General features: G+C 42.4%; 1 protein-coding gene across 1 annotated transcript in view; it reads right to left on the bottom strand.

Annotated features, from left to right (window-relative positions):
* Window positions 1–22622, bottom strand: part of KIAA2012 (KIAA2012 ortholog) — a 115947-nt gene that overhangs the window by 42834 nt on the left and 50491 nt on the right. Inside the window, exons 13-14 of the mRNA XM_061204022.1 lie at window positions 13945–14021; window positions 326–463 (exon numbers count right to left, since the gene is read on the bottom strand). Of these exons, the coding sequence (XP_061060005.1) occupies window positions 326–463; window positions 13945–14021 (215 nt within the window). The remainder of the gene's footprint in view (window positions 1–325; window positions 464–13944; window positions 14022–22622) is intronic.

Genomic DNA, 22622 nt, shown 5'->3' with positions numbered 1-22622 from the left:
CAATTATTTTAGCTACTGTCAAGATAAAATGAATTATATTTGCCTGTTTTATGAGTGGTTCAAGGTTATCCTTTCTCCTCTCTGTTCCCTGTCCTCCCCCAACCGAACCAGACACCCAACTGATTTGTCCCCGATGGCTGCCTGCGATTACTGTCCTAATTTGTTCTCTCTTCATCTGCTACAAACTGCCTATTTTCTGTCCCTTCTGATAAAGCAAGATCTCTGAGGGACTTCTGAAGCTGTTTTTGTACCATGCAGAAGTGCATTAACTGGAATTCCTGTGTGTGTGTCTATAAAACCCCTAGTCTTCTCAGTGTGAGATCACCTTCAGGAACGGCGTCATGTCGATGTGCAGCTTACGCGTGTAAAATTCTTTTCTGTTTGAACATATCAGCCCTTTATTTATACAACTTTGAGGCTCTCCTGTCTTCTGAGCTGCTGCCTCCAAGGACTGCTGGGCTCCCTGTGAAGAGAAGCAGAAAGCCCAACTTTCATAGGAATGATACACAGTGTGACAAGAGCTAGTCCGAATCCCCAAATATTTATAGAAAGCAACTCTTCATCGTTGGAACACTAATTGTAACACCTATTTTTACCATGGAAGACACAGGGGATCCATATGTATAGAGAATAACCTGAGTTTGGTTAATAATTCATACCTGGGGTCGGCGTAATGGGAAAGTGGGAAAAGGGACCTTATTATGTTTGAGCGTAGTACTCATTTTATTTAATCCTCACAACAACCCTGTGAGGCATGTATTGTTATTCCCATTTTGCAGATGAGGAACTGGAGGCTCTGGGAGGTTAAGTCACTTGTCCAAAGCCATACAGCTGTTAAACGGTAGATCCGAAATCATGGACTGCCTAAAACTCCTTTTTTAATGAGGTCTTTTTTGATACATCTACAGCTTCCATGAACAGTTATCAAACCTGCCTTGCAGCAAATAAAGTTATATCAAGATTCCAGTTTATTTCCAAATTTAAAATGTATTTGATATGTTAGAAAGAGTGATTTGAACAAATCTAGCAGAGAGGGAAGGAAGAATGGGCTGTTGGAGGAGTCTGGGAGGCCCTGGGGGCTCTCCCATCTCCTGTCGCCACAACATGCAAATGGTGTCATGCCTCAGAGCATGACAAAGTATAATCTGAACTTGTTTTCCAGCCCATGCCCCATACTGCAACCTAGGTGATCTTTCTGGATGCAAAGTGGACCACATCATTCTTCAAAGGTCCTTACCCTCAGGATGAAGGCCAACCTGCTTAAAAGGCTTATAAGACCCTTCCTGCCTGGCCCTGGACTATCTTTCCTATCTCATTCCGTCATTCAACAAATATTTATTGAAAGCTTGTTCTATGCCCAGGAGAGAGGATATGGCAGTGCAAGAAGCAGACAGAAGTCTTCACTCTCAGGAAAACTGCACATACATCCCACTGAGGGGGAAGAGATAATAAGCTAACAGGTGGAACATAAGTAATGGCTGAAGGTGATTCGTGATGTAGAGAAAAACAAAGCAGAGAGAGGAGTGAGGAGTAGCTGGCAAGGGTGGGTGGAGGTGGCAATTTTACGCAGTCAAGGGCCCCTCTTCCCACCTGCCCTGGCAAGAGAGCAGTGTTAGTGCAAAGCCCGCAAGAAGGCGAGGGAAGTTTCTGTGGGGCTCTCTGCAGGAAGTTTTGACCTCACTGTGGGAATAGCAAGTTCAGAGGGCTGCCATCAACACTGACCCTTGCTTCAGTTCCTGGAGCAAGGCTGCCCGCGTGCCCTTCCCTCCCCGGGAAACACACCCCTCCCTTCTAACTCCTCTGCATCCTTCAGGTCTGGCTCATCTGTGCTTCCCATGACAACCCAGAGAACTGAGCCCTTCCCACCGTTGCCCAGAGTGACGTTCATGCTTGTACAGCCACCTCTCCTCCGCACTAGACTGTAAGCTCCATGAGGGCAGGAACCACTACTATCCTGTTTCCAAGTGGCTGCAGTGCCCAGCACAGAGTCTGGAAATGAATACACACTTGATACATACTTGCAGAACAAGAGGAATGATAACATTACTGGCAAGCTACATGTTATGGCCCAACTTAGTTAAAATAGGGAGGGCAAGATTCCGCACGCGGCAAGGAAGATCCCGTGTGCCGCAGCTAAGACCCGGCACAGCCAAATAACTAACTAACTAACTAAATAAATAAATAATAAAAGAGAAAAAAATGAAATAGAAAAAACATTAAAAAAAAAAATGAGGGCAAGAAAGACAGCTTTCCAGGAAGCATGTGCCAACCTCCAGAGGCCTGTCCTCTGTGTAGCACTGGCTCCTCATTCCCAAAGAGGAAAGTTACTTGTTATTTTTCAGGGCTGATTTCCTGGGGTCACATACGTTAGTGTGCCATGAGATCACCCTGGGTGTGGATTTGATCATTTCCATATTTTCTAGGAGACTAAGTCACGGATGGCTGTCTCTCTGGGCATAACTCTCCTTCCCATCACATTTATATTACTTTTAAGTGTTAATGATGAATGAACAGTTCGTGGGTCCCCACACGCAGCCATCATTCCGATGAACACCCACACCCTTTTCCTTTGTTTTGAAATGTGCCTAGAGATAAAGATTCTTCTGGACAAATACATATCCAATTTTTTGTCATCTCAGCTATGTATCTGATTCGCTGTTCGGAGTGAGACCTCCCCTCCCTGTTTCTAGATCAAATGAAAGCATTTGGTCCAAACAAGAATCAGACAAAGTATTTCAAGCTTTCTAGCTTCCGAAACCATGCATGAATCACTGGGTGGAGTAATAGAAATCAGACAATACTGATTTGAGGGAAATTTCTCTATTATCTCTAAGAGAAGATTCTGTGTTAGGTTGGAGGACAAAAGGCACAGCCAAGACTAGTTCCAATGGCTGGAATTACTTTAACTCCTTATGTGGGGCTCAGATTAAAGAGTGGGGAGTTGAGAGGCTTTGAGAAAAGTCTCTCCAAATCACTTGACCTATAAATCGTTTGATAAAACAATTCTCTTGACTATATGGCTCATCTCCCTAACGTTTAGGGGCCATCAATTCTGGTTTGATGGAATGTTTCCAGTGAAGGCTCTATAGTCACTGGAATGTGCAGTACTGTTTTTGCTTATTATGATCAAGTATTCTAACAAACAAATGATAGTGAAAGGGGGTTTGGGAGATGGGAGGAAAGAAGATTAAATACTTAAAGAGGTTTCTGGGAGGTAGTGGTAAGAGGAGAGAAAGAAAGTTGAAAGCAGGAAAGAAAGCTATGCATTGGGGTGGTTTTTCATTTCACTTTATTCATTTAACTGATATTTATTGAGTGCTACTGTGTGTGTCATACAAACAAACACATGAATAAGCAGAATGAATTTAGATGGTGATAAATCTATGAAGACAATGAAATGGTGATAGGATGGAGTTTGGTGGGGGAGGGGATGGGGTTTGCCTTTGGGTGATCAGGGAAGACCTCGCTAGGGAAGTGACATTTGAGCAGAGAGCTGGGTGACAAGAAGGAGCCAGTCCTGGAAGGATCTATCTTTTGCCGTCAGCGTAGCCTGTATCTGATTATTCGGAGGGGTTCTTTGAAAAGGAAAGTAGAATTCCTGATATCTAGACCTGTTCTGCCCCAGCCTTCTGACTCCATCCCGGACCCTGTGAGGCACCCCTCTGTTTTCTGGGTGGTAGAGCCATCATAATCGACGCTTGTAGCTCTTTAAGATGGCAGAATAAATAGTAAAAGGGAGTTAAGGCCTCAGGGAGTAGAGGGGAGAAGAAAACACAAAGAAAGGGAAGGAAAACAGGGCAAGTAGAAGAAAGTGGAGATGCCTGAAGCTTTTTCGTTTTTTTCTGTGTACGCTTCAGTGGGAATGATTACAAAACTGATGGAAGGGTGAAATGCTTAGCAGAAAATCAAAACCCATTCCTTCACCTATATTGTACTGTAAATACTTTAATATTATTATGTTCTGCTAAAAACACCTGGAAGCCTTTCTCTTCAGGAAATGAAACAATAAAGATTAATGAGTTAATTTGGTAAATCTGATTTGAATTGCACAGAAGCCGTTGTGTAAGTGCTCGGCATTTAAAATGTTATCTGGCATTTAAAAGGCGATGACTGTTAATGAATTCAAGAGCTAATCTTATGCTCCGACAGACTGAGCCATGGAAAATCCAGGTTTACTATCTTGCTGTAAACATAATGTGATTCACTTGAAAGCCAGAACAAAAGAGAGCTACCGGCTGTTTACTAATATCCATTTGCACACATATATAACATAGTAAAACTAACAGAGGATGTCCATTAAACAAAATACATATCATTTCCTTTCTTATTCTTGGATTATACTATCTGAGCTACAAACTCAAGGAGAAGCCCTCTCTTCAATAATTTTTCCTCCGCCTCTCAAGTTGTGTATTTTGAAGGGTCACCAGCATGGGTTGGCTCTGCAGTCACTGGGACGTCTTACCTTAAGAAGGAAAGGAGATTCTAAACCCAACCAGCTAGATCTCCACCTACGGGTCCCACAGAGCCACCACAGACACGGATCTGTCGCAGGCAGCTCTTTACTTCTCTCACTCCTTTCTAATTGGGGTTCCCCATCCCGGTAGCTGCGGCTTCGTGGTTCCAAGAAGAGCTATGGTCCCTCATTAAGGAGGCTGCAACACTCTCGCTGTCTGTCTCCCACACAGCTCACAGCTTCATTCTGCCTGAGAGCAAGCTGCCAAGAGTCTCTGGGAACCTGTGGGCAAGCTGAGCTGGAGGAGGAAAACAGAAGGAAGGAGGGCCTCTGTAGCCAAGACCTGAAATACGCTACACACCCCACCATTATCTTAATGCATGGAGAGTGGGGTCGGGAGGCCTTTGCTGAAACCCTTATGTGGTCCATCAAGTTGTCACATCAAACCTCTGTGCACACAGGGCGTTTGTCCCCTCCTGTGAGCAAACAAAAGGAAAAGAGTCAGACACGTCTTCGGACCACCGGGCCCCCCTCCTTGGCTGAGAGTCTGTCCTTCCACTTTCCCGGAAGGTGAGGGTCCAGGTGGCTCTGAATCCCGGTGGGGATGGAGAAGTCACCGAGGGTGGGGACCAAATCCTGGAGAAGGTCACTCCTGCCTGGAGCTAGGAGCTCAGGGGTCTGGCAAGTTCCCCTGCGCTTGGCCTTCCCAGGCCCTGTTATTTCTTGCTCTTGGCAGCCTGTGGAACTAAAAGTGGGCAGTAGGAATGGGGACATAGGTGGGGCTGAGTGGGGCATGGAACTCTGCTGGACTCCCTATGACTGGGCTTCCTGGGGAGGGATCTGAGTGGGCCAGGGGCTCTGTATACACTCTCAGCTCAGGCTGACATGGAGGGGACCCAGCCTGTGCAAGGCCAGCCACCTGGCCACCCCCAGTCCCGCTCTGAGACCTTCTCTCTGTTTAGGTTTCCCTGGCCTGGAGGAGCAGGAGAACTTTAGTCTTCAGAAAGCCAGAGGGAACATGAGCGTCTCAATTCAACAACTGGTCTGCCTGCACGGCCTCTTTCTGAGGAGCAGACGGGACCCCAAAGCACAGCGTGGTTCCATCCACCGCAAGTCTGCCCAGTGGTCCATGTGCCCGTCTCCTGCGTTCATCCTGCTCATCTTGGCCACCTGACATCCTGGCCCACTTTTTATGTTCTCAAGGCAATTTTGTGCTGGTGAAGTGGGCTGAGTGGACAGTTTTAGGAGGGCTCCACAAGGAGGTGAGGTGGAGGCACAGTTTTGTTGGAAACCAGAGAAGAGCTTTCTTGTTCCCCTCCTGTCACGAATTTTAGTCTTCATCCACTTCATCCCCAACTCTATGGAAGGAGATTTTTACATCCTCCTAAGCATTTACAAATTAGCCCAAGAGCTAGCAAACAGTGGACCAGGAAGAGAAACACAGCAATCTCTAGTCTTAACTTCTATGAGAGACTCATGTGGTGACTTTTGTCAACTCGTTAAGCTTTCTGTGCCTCAGTTTCTCTACCTCAGTGTTTTCCTCAAGGACCTTTTGAATAATGAAACCCAGGAGACTTTAATTCCAAGGCTTCAACTATCTGGAAGTAAATCTTATCTAATTGACATTGTTCTAACTGACATTGTCCTCAGTTTAATTAAGTGCTTTGTTGACACAACAGAATCATTGTTTATCTGGCTTAGCAGGAGCTGGAGGAGAAAAAATTTAAGCCAGAATAGTGACCTCTTCTGCCCCAGGGGAGATAGAAATGAGCTTTTTCTGTGAGGGGGTGTCTGGCTACATTCAGGCCGGAACTCTGCCTGTATTTGAGAGATGACACATCCTATTTTAGAGTTAGATGGGGAGATGGGAGGTGGTGGGGTGCAGGGTGGGAAATCTGAACAAGTCCCCAGCTCCTTCTAACCCCAAACTTTAACCCCAAACTGTGTGACTTCCTTGTTACGTTGGCTCTGGTGTGACTTTTCTTTTTTTTCTTTTTTTTTTTTTTAAATTTATTTATTTATTTTTGGCTGTGTTGGGTCTTCGTTTCTGTGCGCAGGCTTTCTCTAGTTGCGGCGAGCGGGGGCTACTCTTCATCGCAGTGCATGGGCTTCTCATTGTCGTGGCTTCTCTTGTTACGGAGCACGGGCTCTACACGTGCAGGCTCAGTAGTTGTGGCTCACGGACTTAGTTGCTCCGCGGCATGTGGGATCTTCCCAGACCAGGGCTCGAACCCGTGTCCTCTGCATTGGCAGGCAGATTCTTAACAACTGCGCCACCAGGGAAGCCCTGGTGTGACTTTTCTAATCTGACAACTGAGAGACAGGGAATCTCAACTTGCAAACTGATTTCATTGTAAAAAAATAAAATTTTCACTAGAAAAAGAAATGTTACCTGTGGTGCTTTGATTCCCACATGGGTCCATAAATACTTATCTAACCCATAATTTAGCTGGGCTAAGGAGCTGAACTAGTCCTGGTAATGCTGGAATAGCAGAGGGCTGGAAGAAGAGAAAGAAAGATACCCTTTTCTTTTCTTTTCTGCCCCCTTCCCTTCCATTGCCCGCCTGTCCTCTGACCTCTCACTGTTCCTGGGCAGCCATGTGCTGGGGGAGTTGGGGCGCTGCTGGATACAGGGTCCCCACTACAAAATTCTCTGCTTCACCCCCCCACCCCTCCCCCTCCCCTCGGCCTTCAGCTGTGCTCCCTTAGGGGTAGGGAGGAGAACAATTAAAAAACAATCCACGATGAGATATGAGAAACCCAAAGGAATCTGCAATAGGTAGAATTACATAAAGTAGTGAAACAAAATTCCAGACTGCGTGGAGGATATTTGAGGTGTCTGGGCTTGGGGGTTGAGGGTGGGTGGAGTGGAGGAGGGGAGAAACGGTAGGTAGATTGACTCATAGCCCTTTAAATTATTCCTGCCATTCAAGCTTCTCCTTTTCTACATCTGCACCCTTAGATTGCATACAAGCTCCGAGTTCTGTTTTATAATAGCTTTCAAGCAGAGGGCGAGGGAATAGAATAATAATTCCTATTGTAATTTATCAGGATTGCCTAGTGACAACATTGTGCTAATCCTTTTCCATATGTTGTTTCATCTAATCATTGTCACGACCCCACGAGGAAAATATCATTGTCCTTTGTAGGTGAGGAAATTGAGCCTCAGAGAGGTTAAATAACCTGCCTGAAACCACACAGTCAGTATGGAAGAAGCTGGGATCTAAAAGCAACTTTGTGGGATTCCCAAACCAGTAGGCCTTTTGGCAAGTGCAGGTCGCATGTTAAATGGGGCCCTGTCTGTCATGACATCTGTTTCCTCATCTGTAAATGACAATAACTGTACCTACCTCATAGGGCTGTTTTAAGGATTAAGGGAGATAATTCTAAATCCTGCACATAGTAAACCTCAAAAACATTGGCTGTTATGACCATTTAAAAAGACCCTCTTGATAATGGAGGGATAATTATTGAAGCTTATGATAGGTACATGGAGGTTCATTATACTATTCTCTCTACTTTTGCAAGTATTTGAAATTTTCCATAATAAAAATAAAAAAGAAAATCAGGCACATATCATGTGTCTGGTTGGATCTAGTAGCCAACAGATCAACAAATACAGACTTACTGGAATAAATAATTGTTGCAGTGAAAATTCAACAAATAAAAGTCTCGATTTTGTAATTAAAAACAAGTCCCTCTCAGTAAATTATCCTTAAATTGTCAATGGAGTTTTTGGTTTGACAAAGTAATCCCGTGGGTAAGATTGAGCCAGAAGATGAAGTTTGCTTAGATCTTCAAAAAAACTTTTGAATCAAGTTCCCCAACCAAAGCTATTTACAAAACCAGGGAGAGCGGCGGGCGGGGCGATGGAGGGGGTGGGCTGAGGGGGGAAGAGCAAGGAGCTGGGGAAATGCTGTGCCATGCCTTTAGAAATGAGAAACAGGAGGATAGAAGGTGGGGAGGAAAGGGAACTTCTCCAGGTGAGGAGATGCAGATCGTTAATTCTCCCAGGCATCCCTGCTAGGCCCAGCCTCCAAAAAGATCTCCAAGAAGGATGCCTAGTGACACATCCAATCTGCACAAGACCCAAAGCTTCTCAGAGACTGAAACACCAGATCATGGCAACCAACAGCAGGAAGTATTCTGAGATGGTGTGAGGTGTTAGAGAAACGGCAGCTGAACTCCTGTATCATTTCACTGGAAAGAAAAGAAGTGCGATCTCCAAATCCTACTTGGAGGCTTTTTTCCATCCAGGACATGGACCTTAATGTCAATAAGAGATTTATTTGTCAATTTTTCCTTTTTTGAGGAGCTACCATGTGCCAAGAACTGTCCTAAACATGTGAGATGCTAGGGTGAATAATGCAGAATAAGAAAAAAAAAGTCTGTCTTTAAAGAGTAATAACTTGCTCTCTTAGATAACAGCTAAAAAGTTCAACAAAAGGCAGGGTATGGTTCAGAAGGACACTGAAACAAAAGGCTACCTTTGTACCTTGCACAAAAACTTAGTGTGTCTACAGGTGTTCTGTTTTTCTCCTGAAAGAGGAAGGTTGAAAGGGGAGATGAACACCATCTGTGAAACCACCAAAGAAACAGATGGGGTAAACACAGGTTTATTCAACCTAAATCCTTAGTGCGCTAGAATTACAGGCTACTCTTTGAAATCCAAAAGAGGTAAATTTGGGACACATAAGATCAAATATGAATTTATACTGTCGTAAACTCATGAAACCTGAACTCAAGAGACAGTATAGGTTGAAAGAGAAGTGGCTTTGTGAAATGGGAAAAGGGGACATAATTTTTGTTTAACAGGATTTTTAGGACACTACCAAAGTTCTAATCCCCACAAAGCAAAAAAACAAAACCCAAGATAAAGCAAGTGAGAAAGGATGTTTGCTTTCCCTAACAAAGGGAGAAAACCGACAATGTCAAAACTCGTGAGACGGTTTCTTATTTTAAACAAAGAGACGCACTGATTCTTGGGGAATCTAATTGAAGTGTGAGCTTCTACTTTGATACTCTTTCCTGACGACCTCTCTGCCCTGACAACTCCATAAACCAGTGGGCTCAGGGCCCGTCTTGTCCCAAGCTTACATAGATGGATCTGAATGGATTAGAGAGTTTCATACTTTGAGGTCCAGACTTTTCAGAAAAACAGGTGAATTTGTTGCCTCCCACCCCCACCAAAGATCAGAGGGATAAAATGCTGAAAAGGGGTTGAGATCCTTAGGAGGAGCATTCTGATGGTCTTACCCAGTAATCTACTAAAAACCTAATTAATGTTAAATAATTTCACTAACAGTAGTTAAAAAATAATGGCACTATGGTGTTGACCCTTGTTTCGCTTGCTGTATACTTGCTGTTTACTGTGACTCCTCATCATTTTAAGCTAGACTTGAATAAAACCAACTCTCTTCATGATCCATTTTTCCTCCTTACAGGGAGAATTTTGAAAAAAAAAGAAAAAAAGAAAAACAATGAAAACCCAGGAAGACAAAATAAAAACAAAAGACTCAACCCAACATAGTCATAATTTCAAACGAGCATGACTGCACTTATTTGCAAGCATTATTTGCAAGTCTTTATAGACACAGTATTTTTTGTACATAGTTGCAGTCATAATTGACATCACTTTGATTTCTACTTTTAAAATGAAATCGGTAGTTTGCAATGTGGGGTTGGGGCTGGGGTGTGTGTGATTTTCGCCTTCCAGAGGACGTTTGGCAAGGACTGGAGACATTTTTGACTGTCACCAATCGGGGGGTTGTGCTACTGGCGTCTAGTGGGTAGAGGCTACGGATGCTGCTCAACATCCTACTGATACAATGCACAGGAAAGCTCCCCACAACAAAGACTATCTGGCTCAAAACGGCAATGGTGCTGAAGGTGAGAAACCATGTGTTAAACCTTTTGTATTAAATCACAGCTTCTAGGATGAACAAGCATCAGTTTTTAATGCCTGAATTAAACCCCTCACAATTTAGTCATTTCTCTGGCTGTTTCCAATTTTTCTCTATTATAGATACTGCTGCAATGGACATCTTCACTCACTTTTTTTCTGCTGAATTATTTCCTTAGGATAAATTCCCAGAAGTCAGAAATACTGAATCAATGGGTATGAATATTTTTTCACGTTTTGCAAGTCATATTGCCATTTTGCTTTACAAGTGGATTGAACCAAATTACAACCCACCAGAAGTGTATAAGTGTACCAGTTTTACCAAAAACTCATCAGTTCTGGGTGTTACCATGAAAAAAAGGTGAGAGGAGGCACACATGTCAAATATAAAATGGTACCTCCAGTTCGCCTCAATTTGAATTTAAATTGCTACTCAGGATGACTATTGTTTCCACATTTGTTTTCTATTACTATTATTTTTGATGTGAATTGTTTATGTCTTTTGCTTATTTTTCTAACTGGTTTCAATGTTTTTCTTTTAAAATTGAATGGGATCTTTACCAAGTATAGATAGTAATGCTGCTATAGTTAATGCAATTATAATTATTTTTCTTACTTTTTTTTTTTTAAAGTTTTACCTCCCCCCTCCCCCGCTCAGGATAGATATGTTAACACTTCCTGCTAGAATTTTCATTTACAATTTTAATACTCTTTTTAGGTGCTGGTCACTTCACCCAACCTTTCACCTCTATCTACATAGAGAGGCCTGGGGAAAAGGAAAGGCTTCTCTAGTGATTGATGTCAGCCACCGAGGTTAAGAGCAGTGCTCGGTCTCTGACTGTATCCCAGGAACTAATTTTCCTTAACCAAATGAAACTCCTTAAGAGGAGCCACAAGGCAGAAAAGAAAATATATGTGAAGGAGAATACCAAATTCTGTGAGGAGTTTGAAGGACCTGCATTAAAAAAAGGGCACCATTCCTTTAGGAGTTCAGAACTGGCAATGCTCCACATGCTGCTATTAATATGCAAAAAATGTCTTCATAAATACTTGATTCTGTTCACAGTGGGGAGGCAGTTCATTTGAAAGAGGAAATGGGAGCTTGGAGTTGAGACATGTCTGCTTGTCTCCTTTTTCTTTTTTTATTTCTCTTTTCATCTCCACATTTCCCCTCGTAGGTTTCTTCCCCCTCTTTCCCCAACTAACCCCCTCCTCCAACTCCTAGGAAGTTGTTGATGTCAGTGGCTACGCATTTCTATTTATGGATTTACCGCCGAGGCCCTGATTCTCGGCCAGGTGCGGAAGAGGTGCCTCAGGAGCGAGTCCCACAATCTGCCATCCTGTGTCGGGGGGTGGGGTGGGGGTGGGGTGGGCGGGAGCCCCCCCCCCCCCCCCCCCCCCCCCTCCTCCTCCTCCTCCTCTCTCTCGTCCCTGCTCACGTCCGCAGGGCCGACCTCCGCTTCGGAAACGCACAGCGGAGGTTTTAAAATCCAACCAGTAGGGGGCACCAGAGGCGGCCTCCAGAACCCGGTAAATCCAGGAACCCAGTCAGGTCTGCAAAGCGCTGTCTGGCTTTTTCTCTCACCGGCCCGTCAGAAATGGGTTTCCAAATCGAGGTATGTGACTTCTCGTTAAAGCATGGTGATACCAACATATCCCACCTTTGGGTTTTTTGTTTTGTTTTGGTTTTTTTCCCTCGCAGCTAGCACACTGATAAAAAAGTAAAGGTATTTTGTGTGACCGAACTCCTAATATGGTCAGACCCCAGTGAAGGGAGGGAGGGGGTGAGTCGGGGGTGGGGGGGGGCATTAATGGAAAGGAAAGAAGAGCAGAAACTGCTGATGCTGATAAAGATCAATTTTGTGTGATATCCTAGCCTGCTTCAGAGTGGGAGGGCGACAGTGGAAGGAATCCACTGAGTGTGCCAGTGGCCCATCAGGGTACGTAACTGAAATCTGCTGGGCAGAAATTTGTTTCTAAATCCTTCCAGATGATTTATAGTAAACATGAAATTAGTCATTTACATGGAGTAGGTTGAGGAAGTAGGGAAAACTGAAGTCAGTGATTAATCTAATGAAGAGCCATTAGCCTCAAGTAGTAAGGGGGAGGGGGAGGCAGGGGGGACACCTCCCCCTCCCCGACCCCACCCCCCCTTTCTCTGTGTTTGGGGGCTGGTGGGGCTTCCTAGACTTTTCCTCAGATGGCTTTGCTTTGGGGGCTACTTCTGAAGGAAATAAGACTACTGCGACTTGAATAAACCAACTGGTGGGAACAGCCCCCCTCCTTTCACGAGGGAGGCACAGGCAATGCCCCGAGGGAGCTGGTTTGCCACGGCCGCGCAGGGGAAAGCCAGGATTAGAGCTGAAGACCCTCAGTCTGCTGTTCCTCTTTCTGACTGCAAGGTTCATAATTCAGTCTAGGACTTGATTTGACAGGACTGAGCCACTCTTTTATTGCAGGTGGTATGAGGTCTCCTGGAATACAGCCACGGGGCTGTGTGAATTTGGAGAGTTTAGGGTATATGAGGTATTTGCAAGGCCTTTGGAGTTGTGGAATTATCAAACGACAGCACATTTTCCTCAGTCACAGACTCTCTTGAAAAAGAAAACCTTCTAGATCCCTTATAAAGGGTGTCTACAAAGGAGGCACGTAAAAAAAACCCAAAAACATGCAAATGTTGGTTCTGTGGTTCCTCAGTAGCAGTAAGGGTAGACTGGGCTGTGTTTGAGCGCAGGGGAGGCCTGACCCGGGCCCAGGGTCCTAACAGGGAGAGTTCAGGTTCTTCCTCAGAACCGGCTAGGCACACACAGGAAAACAAAGCTACCTTTATTATTACTGTGTTTTTAATGAGTGTGAGGGAAGAGGAGAAAGTCAGGAAGTTGGAGATAAGGGAGAAACAGAGACCTTGCCGGTGCCACCCGCAGTCCCGCCACCCTGCTGTCGCCCAGCAGCGGGAGACCTGAGAGAGCCCTGGGCTGTGGGGCTTCTGGCCCAGTTTCTCCGAGACCCGCGAAGCTCTAGGAATTCCCCTGAGTTGTCTCTCTAGAGTGAATCTGAAGACAGTGCCAGCCTCAAAACTTCAACTGAAGGAACAAATTTATAAATATTTGCGAACATACGTCCTTGAACCACTAATAGATATTCTTAATCTATTCAGATAAAGCATTTTTTCCCTTTCTTCACAGTATCCTTGCATTTTTTTCTTGATTGCAAGTTTTTCCTCCCTATTAGGAATGAGAATTGGAGTAGAAAAATGGGCCCATTGGCACAAAGTCTTAGTGCCTACTGCTTCGATGGAGGATGCCTTTCTGTGTTTCCTTGTTCCCTTTTTGACTTTGCAGAAGTCAGGGAAAGGCCTATTCAGCTTATTTGCGTTCACGAAGAGCCAGACAAAACAGTCCAAGTTGAGTTAAGACATTCCAAGTCTATGAGTTAAGGAACATTTGTGATTTTATAGTCTACTTGTCTCATTTAATTGATGAGGCAAATGAGGCCCAGAGAGGTGAAGAATCTCACCCAAGGTCACACAGCAAATAGGGACAACAACCCCAAAGTCCAGTATCATGCTCATGCAGAGTCAGTACTGTACCTTCTTCTCTGGCTTTTGGGTCAAAGGTGAGGTTTCATTAAGATTCATGTGAAGATCAGTTCTGGATTCAGTGTTTGCTATGATGAAAATCAGAGAGAAAAGGGTCAAGGTTGTCAGACCTAGGTCTCATGAATTTTTATATATACCATACCCGTACACACCTAGCTCATATATGTAAGATTGGAAACACACACATGCCTGTGGCATTCATATTTACTCACCAAATAACACATGTAACCTCTACAGGCACAGTCTAAATGCCACGTTAAATACAGTGTTGAGACTTTGTATTCAAATTTCTTTTTTCTTGTTTTGGTTGCTCTTTAAAAGAACAAAAGTAAATTCTTTGTGCTACTAAAATTCAGATAAAGCTGAAATTAAGAAGGAAATATTGATGGAAAAAAATCTGCTGATCCTGCTGAATATAAATTTTGTATGATCCTACTTCACTGAGGTAGGAAAATGCTTCTGCAACCTTCCAGATAGAGAGATCAGAGACTTCCCTTTTCCCTCATGCTGTGGAAGGGCAACAGGAGAAGTGAAACATGAAGCAAACAAAGGCAGAGGCCAAAAAGGGGCTGATGGGAGGGGACTAATGGAAATCATGGCACTCACCCTGAAGCAGGCACCACACAGGCACCGATATGTGGTTGGCGTGTAATCTGCACAACTCTCTTCCATGGTTGTGTTATCATACTCTCTATAGGTGTGGAAGCTGAGGCTCGAAAGGTAAAGTAACCCACCCAAGGATGTACAACTAGTGAGGTTCTGAGTAAGGATTTGAGTCCAAGACTGCCTCACTCAAACCTCATGCTGCAAAGGGATAGGATTGATTTTGTTTTCCTTTTTTTCCCCTAAGAAAGTAAATTTAATGTTTATAAAGGAATGTTTATTTGAGGGACAGATTTAGCTAAGTGCATGGTTCCCCTGACAAGGATTTTAGTCTCTTGTGTGGGACCAGTGTCCAACAAAAAGTTCTTTACATACTTGCTACTCCTAAGTAGCTCTGTTAAGAGTCTGGCCATATGTGATTCTGCATCTTTGCCTCTTTGACCTAAAGCCTCTACTCATTCCTTGTGGGCTGACCTCCCCTTTTCTGTTGTTTCTCAGCTGTTCTCATCTATCTTGTTTGAAAATGGCTTCTGCACAGATTTAAAACATTTCTTATTTAAGACAGCTGGGGAAACTGAGGCCCAGAGAGTGACTTCACATGACTGACTCAAGGCCATACCTTGAAAGAGCGCAAGCCCAGAACCTGAACCCAGACCTCCTGACTTAGCGTCTCCTACTCTCCCCTCCACCTCACACTGCCTCCTGTTAACCTCACTTGGTCTTGCCACGCCACAGCTGCTTGGCCTGGATCCATCCTCTGCACAAATCCAGCCCAACAGAATTGTGTTGCGATGAGGTTCACTTCACTGTGGCTTGGAAGGAACCATGGGTCTCTTAGAAATGAAACTTATAAATTCTAATGCATAAGGAAAGTTCTTGCAACACCAGGAGAATGAATCAGTCAGCCAGAGTTCAAGAAATGTAAACACGTTTTTAGATAGGAGACTGAAAAATTGCTTAAGACTTCTCCATTTCTTGGGTCAAGACCCTGGTAATTTACTGAGGTCCAAGCTGTCAAGGAGGAGACACAACTCAAACTGCATTCCTGGGAGATAAAGCAAGGGGGGTGGTAAAACTTTCTCCCTGAACCATGTGGCAGAATCTACCCCTCTTATCAAGCTGAAGAAACTGACCCATCAACCAACGCAGGCAACTGGCTGTGAACACAGGCCTAGTTCTTTCCCATTATTCTGGAGCTGGTGTGTACATTCACAGACTACAGACAACACAACTTCCAGGCCTGCCTGAAACTGGGAGCTCAGAGTCTTTCTGTGATGAACATTTCTGCCACGAAAGAGATAAACAGAAAACACATTCTTTCCCTGGCCGCCCACCATCAGGCCTGAGTAGATTTTCAAACGCTAGCATTAATCTAGCCACAGGCTTTTAGCAAGGAGATAGCATTCCCACCAGATAATCAGGCAGTTTCAGAGATGACCCTTACTAGATGGGGTCTCATCCCAAACCTCTTCTGCCTTCTTCAAATCATGGGATCCTTCAGCAAACACTCAAAACTTGAAAAGCAGGAAAGAGCATCTGATGCTAGCATGGAATATGGGTGCCTTAAAATTTCCTTCTATTTCAGCCTATGTTGGCCATGTTTAATTCCCAAGTTGTTTATTGTTTTAAATAAAAATGAAACATAGTCATATTTATTCCCATTGTTTCAGAATATTTACTTCCCTTGGTATAGGATGCTCATCTGATATCAAAATAGAGACTGAACTCCAGAAAGTCACCTTATCAGGCACAGTGGACCACCTGATTCCTTCCTAGATGCGTGTCAGGGCTTGTGAGAGAACATCAGACCTGCAGGCTCCAAAGTGGCCAAACATTTGGTAGGTACAAGGGCAGGAGCTATCGAAAGTGCTGGCAGGAGCCTCTACATTATGTGTAGGGTCTTTTTCCACACATACCATTTCTGAGCCATGAGTACATTTTGACCACTAGTGTGCACTCATGGAACTCCCCCCCCATAACTTGCAGTAGTTCATCATTGAGGAGGGGATGTATCCATTGCCAAACAGATCTCAGAAAGTACCTTTGCCTTCTCACAGCTTTGCATGTGGACTTGCAGCAGAAGCCAATGGGAGGAGGCCTAAAAGTCAGCCTCTGTACCTTCATGGTTTTGTATTTTTGGTCAAAAATGGAAAATGCAAATTCCAGGTTGTTAAAAAAAAATTCTTCCCAGTAGAAAATAACCATAAAAGGAAGGATAATTCTGGTCCCTTTACATAGCCCTGCTGATCTTTCCTTCTTTACTTTATATAATAAGACTCAAGATGCCTATGACCTGTAGAGCTTTCATCGTGTTATAATAAATCTTGAGCCTGTTTGTTTAATGCAGGAGATCAAGACCCAAGATGGCCTTTTGGTATTGTCATCATCAAATTCTTGGAACAAGATTTAAGACCTTGTTTATGCTACACATTTTCACTTTAAATCTTCCTGGTTGAGGAGGAGGGTGAGATGGGCATATCAAACAGTTGCTTCAGACCTGAGAAAGTCTCCAGCCTAAAGATATACCCCAGGGAGCTCTACTAAAGGAGCCAAGTAGGTCTAGAAGATATGAGTCAGTCTGAATTTAAATATGGAAATGCCTAGTAAATGCAAGGACAATATTTTTCTTCCAATTTGGAATAACTTCTTTTACTTACTTATATCTTCTTAGACCAAGGCTTGCCCAGTCCCAAGAGTCTAGCTTTGGGAACACCAACTTCTCTCAAAAGTTCGTAAATTATTTTTTATGGAGAGGTCCAAAGGTACATGGCAGTTTACCAAGCCCCAAATAGAAGGAAAGCTAGATGATGGAATTGAAATTCGAGTTGTAGCAATAAAATATCAACTACACGAGAAACCCTCCAATCGATATACATCATAGGATTAATAAGGATACCTGTGGTGGAAGATGGTATGGAAGAAGGGAATTCAAAAAAGAGGCTGAAGGTAGAGCTACATACAAAGCAGCCAATCAATTCAATTCAATATTCTGCAGAAAATATTGTTCTTGGTCACTTGCTCTCAAACAAGTGTAGATATCTGGTCTCCCAGCCTCTGGTCTTACCCCCTTCAATCCATTCTCTGCATAGCCGGGAGAGTCATTTCTCTAAAATAAAAATCTGGTTATGTCAATTTGTGTGTAAACAGGATCTCACAATCTTTAGGATAAATTCCTTAGTTGCTGCTTATGGGCCTTCATGATCTGGCTACTGCCTACCCCACAAGCTGTATTTCTCACTACTTCCTCCCCTACATGTACCTTGGGGTCCAGGCATTACAGGCTACTTACATTTCTCCCATGCCACCATGTTCTCTAACCTTCATATGGTCCTTTTCCCTGGAGCATTCTTTCCTCTTTTCTACTTGGCTAGTTCCTACATATATCCTTAGAAACTCAGCTTAGGTGTCCTCTCCTTCCAAAAGCCTTCCTAAACTCCAGACTGAGCTAGCCTGTGCTCATCCATAGCTCTCAGCACACTCCACTACTGTGGATGACTTTAAGGCATAGACTTTATCTCTCAACTGTATCCTTATGCCCAGCACATTATTTGGCATTAGTAGATGGTCAACTAGTGTTTGCTGAATGAATGAATGAGCAATCTTTATGCACTCTGTAAAACAGACACACTAATTCTTTCTATCGGACATGTTCTGATGCTGGTGTCTTCATTAATTTTCAAATGAGTAATTGCTAGGAATGAAGACAACAGCAAATGTAAATCCTTAGGCCACAGGGAGATGTGTGAAAGAAGCAAGAGAGAAAGCAGGAGGAAAAATATCCTTAAGAAAAGCCTCATGCTTCTTTATGGTCTTTTTGATGAGAAGATAACACAAATGTCTGAAGAGTGATGAAACAGAAGACAGTATTTATGGATTACTAGTTAATAAAAGTTATTTTTTGATCACTCTGACAGAACAAAACTTAATATTCTCAACTTTATTATAGTTGAGAAATATAGCTGATATATACACACACAGACATCTTGAAATCCATACCAGCTTTAAAATGCATTGTGCTAAGCACGACTTCACTGCTTGACCAAGGTCCTGATCCCTCATGCATATCATACACTAAATGGACAGTGGATCCTGGCTTTAGGAGGGACACATCCTGAGAGTTTCAAGAGTCCTTAGATTTGTGAATACCCCTAGCGTGTATTCATATGACCAGTAAAACTAAACTAGAAATGAAAAAGGAGGGGGAGTTCTTCAGACTCTTAATGAGTTGATAGATAAAGGATTAGAGTGATTTATAAAACTATTTTTTGGCAGAGAATCATCAAATTGTTAGACCACTTCATTTTCTCTTAATTCCATCACCAGTCCCAGCAATTGTCCTACTTTATAGGGCCATTAAAAAAAGAATCAGGGGATGGTGGTGGGGAGGAGGGATAAATTGTGAGATTGGGGCTGACATATACATACTACTATATATAAAATAGATAACTAACAATAACCTGCTCTATAGCACAGGGAACTCTACTCAGTACTCTATAATGGCCTACATGGGAAAAGAATCTTAAAAAAAACAAAAAACAAAAACAGAAGTAGAGTCATAGATGTGGAAACAAACTTAATGGTTACCAGGACATGGGGGGGAAGAGATAAATTGGGAGATTGGGATTGACATATATACACTACTATATGTAAAATAGATAACTAATAAGAACCTACTGTATAGCACAGGGAACTCTACTCAATACTTTGTAATGGCCTACATGGGAAAAGAATTGAAAAAAAGAGTGGATATATGTATATGTATAACTGATTCACTTTGCTGTATACCTGAAACTAACACAACATTGTAAATCAACTATATACTCCAATAAAAAAATTTTAAAAAATCAATGTTCTTCTTTTTAAAAAATAACTTCACAAGAGCTCTTGCACATGTTACAGTGAATACAGACCACAACGCTGAGGTTGGCTGGGTGTATTCACTAGCTTAGTGATGGTCTTCTGTCGCCCAGCCTCGCCATATCTATGATTTGACTTCCTGCCTCCGTAAAATGACAAACTGTATGTGTCCCTGACTTCTGAAGTCATTTGCAAATAGTCAAAACTGGCTTTCAAGTCCACAAATACCCAAAGTCTGCCATCTATATAATTTTTTAAAATTCTATCATTTTTATCTGAAAATATTCCTTGGGGCAGAGATCAAGACGGCAGAATAGAAGGACGTGGAGCTTACCTCCTCCCACAAGTACATCAAAAATACATCTAATGTGAAACAATTCTCACAGACTACCTACTGAAAATATTCCTTAAGACCAAAATACCAAAAAGAAAACAAAAAGTTGTAAAAGCTCTATAGATTCCAATGAAGAGATGTTTTAAATTGCTCTTTGAAGAAGAACTACAATCCTGCAGCCTGTAGAACAAAAACCACATTCACAGAAAGATAGACAAGATGAAAAGGCAGAGGGCTATGTACCAGATGAAGGAACAAGATAAAACCCCAGAAAAACAACTAAATGAAGTGGAGATAGGCAACCTTCTAGAAAAAGAATTCAGAATAATGATAGTGAAGATGATCCAGGGCCTCGGAAAAAGAATGGAGGCAAAGATCGAGAAGATGCAAGAAATGTTTAACAAAGACCTAGAAGAATTCAAGAACAAACAAACAGAGATGAACAATACAATAACTGAAGTGAAAACTACACTCGAAGGAATCAATAGCAGAATAACTGAGGCAGAAGAACGGATAAGTAACCTGGAAGACAGAATGGTGGAATTCACTGCTGCAGAACAGAATAAAGAAAAAAGAATGAAAAGAAATGAAGACAGCCTAAGAGACCTCTGGGACAACACTAAATGCAACAACATTCGCATTATAGGGGTCCCAGAAGGAGAAGAGAGAGAGAAAGGACCCGAGAAAATATTTGAAGAGATTATAGTCGAAAACGTCCCTAACATGGGAAAGGAAATAGCCACCCAAGTCCAGGAAGCGCAGAGAGTCCCATACAGGATAAACCAAAGGAGAAACACGCTGAGACACATAATAATCAAATTGGCAAAAATTAAAGACAAAGAAAAATTATTGAAAGCAACAAGGGAAAAACGACAAATAACATACAAGGTAACTCCCATAAGGTTAACAGCTGATTTCTCAGCAGAAATTCTACAAGCCAGAAGGGAGTGGCATGATATACTGAAAGTGATGAAAGGGAAGAACCTACAACCAAGATTACTCTACCCTGCAAGGATCTCATTCAGATTCGATGGAGAAATCAAAAGCTTTACAGACAAGCAAAAGCTAAGAGAATTCAGCACCACCAAACCAGCTCTACAACAAATGCTAAAGGAACTTCTCTAAGTGGAAAACACAAGAGAAGAAAAGGACCTACAAAAGCAAACCCAAAACAATTAAGAAAATGGTCATAGGAACATACATATGGATAATTACCTTAAACGTGAATGGATTAAATGTTCCAACCAAAAGACACAGGCTTGCTGAATGGATACAAAAACAAGACCCATATACATGCTGTCTCCAAGAGACCCACTTCGGACCTAGGGGCACATACAGACTGAAAGTGAGGGGATGGAAAAAGATATTACATGCAAATGGAAATCGAAAGAAAGCTGGAGTAGCAATACTCATATCAGATAAAATAGACTTTAAAATAAAGAATGTTACAAGAGACAAGGAAGGACACTACATAATGATCAAGGGATCAATCCAAGAAGAAGATATAACAATTATAAATATATATGCACCCAACATAGGAGCACCTCAATACATAAGGCAACTGCTAACAGCTATAAAAGAGGAAATCAACAGTAACACAATAATAGTGGGGGACTTTAACACCTCACTTACACCAATGGACAGATCATCCAAAATGAAAATAAATAGGGAAACAGAAGCTTTAAATGACACAATAGACCAGATCGATTTAATTGATAATTATAGGACATTCCATCGAAAAACAGCAGATTACACTTTCTTCTCAAGTGCGCATGGAACATTCTCCAGGATAGATCACATCCTGGGTCACAAATCAAGCCTCAGTAAGTTTAAGAAAATTGAAATCATATCAAACATCTTTTCTGACCACAACGCTATGAGATTAGAAATCAGTTACAGGGAAAAAAATGTAAAAAACACAAACACATGCAGGCTAAACAATACATTACTAAATAACCAAGAGATCACTGAAGAAATCAAAGAGGAAATCAAAAAATACCTAGAGACAAATGACAATGAAAACATGACGATCCAAAACCTATGGGATGCAGCAAAAGCAGTTCTAAGAGGGAAGTTTATAGCTATACAAGCCAACCTCAAGAAACAAGAAAAATCTCAAATAAACAATCTAACCTTACACCTAAAAGAACTAGAGAAAGAACAAACAAAATCCAAAGTTAGCAGAAGGAAAGAAATCATAAAGATCAGAGCAGAAATAAATGAAATAGAAACAAAGAAAACAATAGCACAGATCAATAAAACTAAAAGCTGGTTCTTTGAGAAGCTAAACAAAATTGATAAGCCATTAGCCAGACTCATCAAGAAAAAGAGGGAGAGGACTCAAATCAATAAACTTAGAAATGAAAAAGGAGAAGTTACAAAAGACACCGCAGAAATACAAAGCATCCTAAGAGACTACTACAAGCAACTCTATGCCAATAAAATGGACAACCTGGAAGAAATGGACAAATTCTTAGAAAGGTATAACCTTCTAAGACTGAACCAGGAAGAAATAGAAAATATGAACAGACCAATCACAAGTAATGAAATTGAAACTGTGACTAAAAAGCTTCCAACAAACAGAAGTCCAGGACCAGATGGCTTCACAGGTGAATTCTATCAAACATTTAGAGAAGAGCTAACACCCATCCTTCTCAAACTCTTCCAAAAAATTGCAGAGGAAGGAACACTCCCAAACTCATTCTATGAGGCCACCATCACCCTGATACCAAAACCAGACAAAGATACCACAAAAAAAGAAAATTACAGACCAATGTCAGTGATGAATATAGATGCAAAAATCCTCAACAAAATACTAGCAAACAGAATCCAACAACAATTAAAAGGATCATACACCATGATCAAGTGGGATTTA

This window comes from Eubalaena glacialis, chromosome 1 (genome assembly GCF_028564815.1).
Source record: "Eubalaena glacialis isolate mEubGla1 chromosome 1, mEubGla1.1.hap2.+ XY, whole genome shotgun sequence".
Taxonomy (NCBI): domain Eukaryota; kingdom Metazoa; phylum Chordata; class Mammalia; order Artiodactyla; family Balaenidae; genus Eubalaena; species Eubalaena glacialis.
This window is presented reverse-complemented; position numbering and strand designations above follow the sequence as displayed.